At 42.6% G+C, this 1,984-nt stretch overlaps 1 protein-coding gene across 2 annotated transcripts in view; it reads right to left on the bottom strand.

The window, feature by feature from the left end:
- Nucleotides 1-1,665, bottom strand: part of si:ch211-261d7.3 (uncharacterized) — a 10,441-nt gene extending 8,776 nt beyond the window's left edge. The window contains exons 1-2 of one of the 2 annotated variants that reach the window (XM_014016607.1): nucleotides 1,618-1,665; nucleotides 581-1,240 (exon numbers count right to left, since the gene is read on the bottom strand). In XM_014016607.1, the coding sequence (XP_013872061.1) occupies nucleotides 581-836 (256 nt within the window). In that variant the 5' untranslated portion in view covers nucleotides 837-1,240; nucleotides 1,618-1,665. Of the gene's footprint in view, nucleotides 1-580; nucleotides 1,241-1,539; nucleotides 1,556-1,617 lie in introns of those variants that run through there. The other variant, XM_014016608.1, reaches the window with a different exon arrangement.
- Between the last annotated feature and the right edge of the window lie 319 nt (nucleotides 1,666-1,984).

A 1,984-nucleotide genomic window follows, 5' to 3' on the forward strand; every position in this document is an offset into this window, starting at 1 on the left:
ATACTTATTTTACCCACTGTACGTATAATAAAGTTTGTGTAATATCGGTAAATACTGATTACCAGCCATAACAGCAATTATTATATCGGATATCATTATCGGCTGAAAATTTCATATCGGTGCCTCCCTACTAAGCAACAAAATGCATTTAACAGCTAAACAAGTGGATTTTGAATACACCTCTTTAAACAGACAACTATTAAAATGTCTAATGATGAAATTTTCCCTGCTTAAATGTTTGTTGTGTGTCAATAAAACATGGGTTCAACCCTCAACTTAGGTCTCTGTTTTTCTGCTTCAGTGACTGATAGACTGATGGAAAATGGGCTAACTAGAGGCAGGTGAGAATCCAAAGAAACCTTTAAAAAAAACAAGAAAACTACTGAGCAAGATCGTGTTTAAAGATCCCGTGTGACACCTTAAATATAATTGGATCATTGTATATGATTATAACTACACACATAAAAACAAAATAGGCGTTCTTTAGAGGTTCTCTGACTCTCCTTTATAAAACTTTCCCCCTTAAGAAGACTCCTCATCCCATTTCCCACCGTGTTTGTTCATATGTTTTATGGCTTACTTTGTTCAATGGACAAGAGGTCGTCTGAGGACATGCCGGGCGCCATGATGTTCGGATGCACCACTACCACGTTGAAGGGGAGTCCTCCAGGTAAGGCCTGGTTCTGGTCGCAGCTGCCGTCCGAGTCCTCATCCTCCCTGGGGAAGCCGTTCTCCGAAGCTCCCCCTCCAAAGGCTCCCTCCGGAGACTCCACTTTGATGTGCATGGGAGGTGATTGCTCGTACAGCAGCCCCCCCTCCTCGTAGTACTCAGTCATGGATCAGACCTGGTTTTACAGCAGAACTGACTGGTGGGCCAATTCTGATCCTGGCAGCTCCTGCTCCATCAAGTTTCAAAGTTTAAAAGCTTTGAGGTGTCACTACTTAATCTTCATGATCAGGGCTCTGCTGTGGGTACAGATCCAACTGGGACTTTTTGTTTTAGCACATGTACAAGTAAAGTACATTAAACTGCTGTTTTATAAACAACAGGGAGATATATAAATAAAAGAAACATCTAACGGAATCTGAATGGTTCCACAGACAATGATGGCAAATTCTAGAAACTTAAATCCACTCATTTACACTCATGTTATTAAAACATATAAGAGTGGGAGGCAGGAGGCAGAGTGCTGCATGTCCATTTTCCAGAATGAGAAGCATCATCCAGACTCGCCTTCAGCTGAAATACAAACAAGACATAACACTGCTTTTATTACGCGTGGAGTAACACAAAAAAGCATATACTCGCTGTTTCAAGCGACGTTCCCTCTGTTTTTTTTTATGTCGCATCGATGCGCATTTTGGTCTGCACCATATCCGCAATGGTTGCGCATTCCGCATACATTAGAGAGGTGCTGGTGCAGAAATGGAGCTAGCTGTTTTAGCTTTAGCTCCGGGCGAAGCGGCGGCTTTTCTCTGGGCAGGCGGCTTCACAACAAGACGATACGGGCATGAATGTAAGCCTGGTGTGTGTCTCACCTCATGCTGAGGTACAAAATATATAAATATATCGACCAAAACACGAGCGAAGGAGTAATTAGCAGCCGAAACACAAACCTTAGCAGGCGGTCGCGCAGTGTTGACGTCAAACAGTGGTGCGTTCAGGAACAATCAGCCGAGGACGGTGTAAGTTGGGAACTGACTTGACGCCAAATTTCAACAGGTCATTTGTACAGACTTGTATTTACTCTTCACTCCAAACAAACCGTTAATTTTTAACAACAATAAATACCCAGGCCATACAAAAGCCAACTAAATCAGAATTACCCCCCAGTTCTCCTAAAGCAGCAGTCTGCAAATCAGAAGAACAATTTTAGACCCCTTCTCCCTAAATACAACTTATCCAAAGCTGAATAAATATTTGAAGCTCTCTCTCTCTCTCTCTCTCTCTCTCTCTCTCTCTCTCTCTCTCTCTCTCTCTCTC

The sequence above is a fragment of the Austrofundulus limnaeus genome, unplaced genomic scaffold (genome assembly GCF_001266775.1).
Source record: "Austrofundulus limnaeus strain Quisiro unplaced genomic scaffold, Austrofundulus_limnaeus-1.0 Scaffold148, whole genome shotgun sequence".
Taxonomy (NCBI): Eukaryota; Metazoa; Chordata; class Actinopteri; order Cyprinodontiformes; family Rivulidae; genus Austrofundulus; species Austrofundulus limnaeus.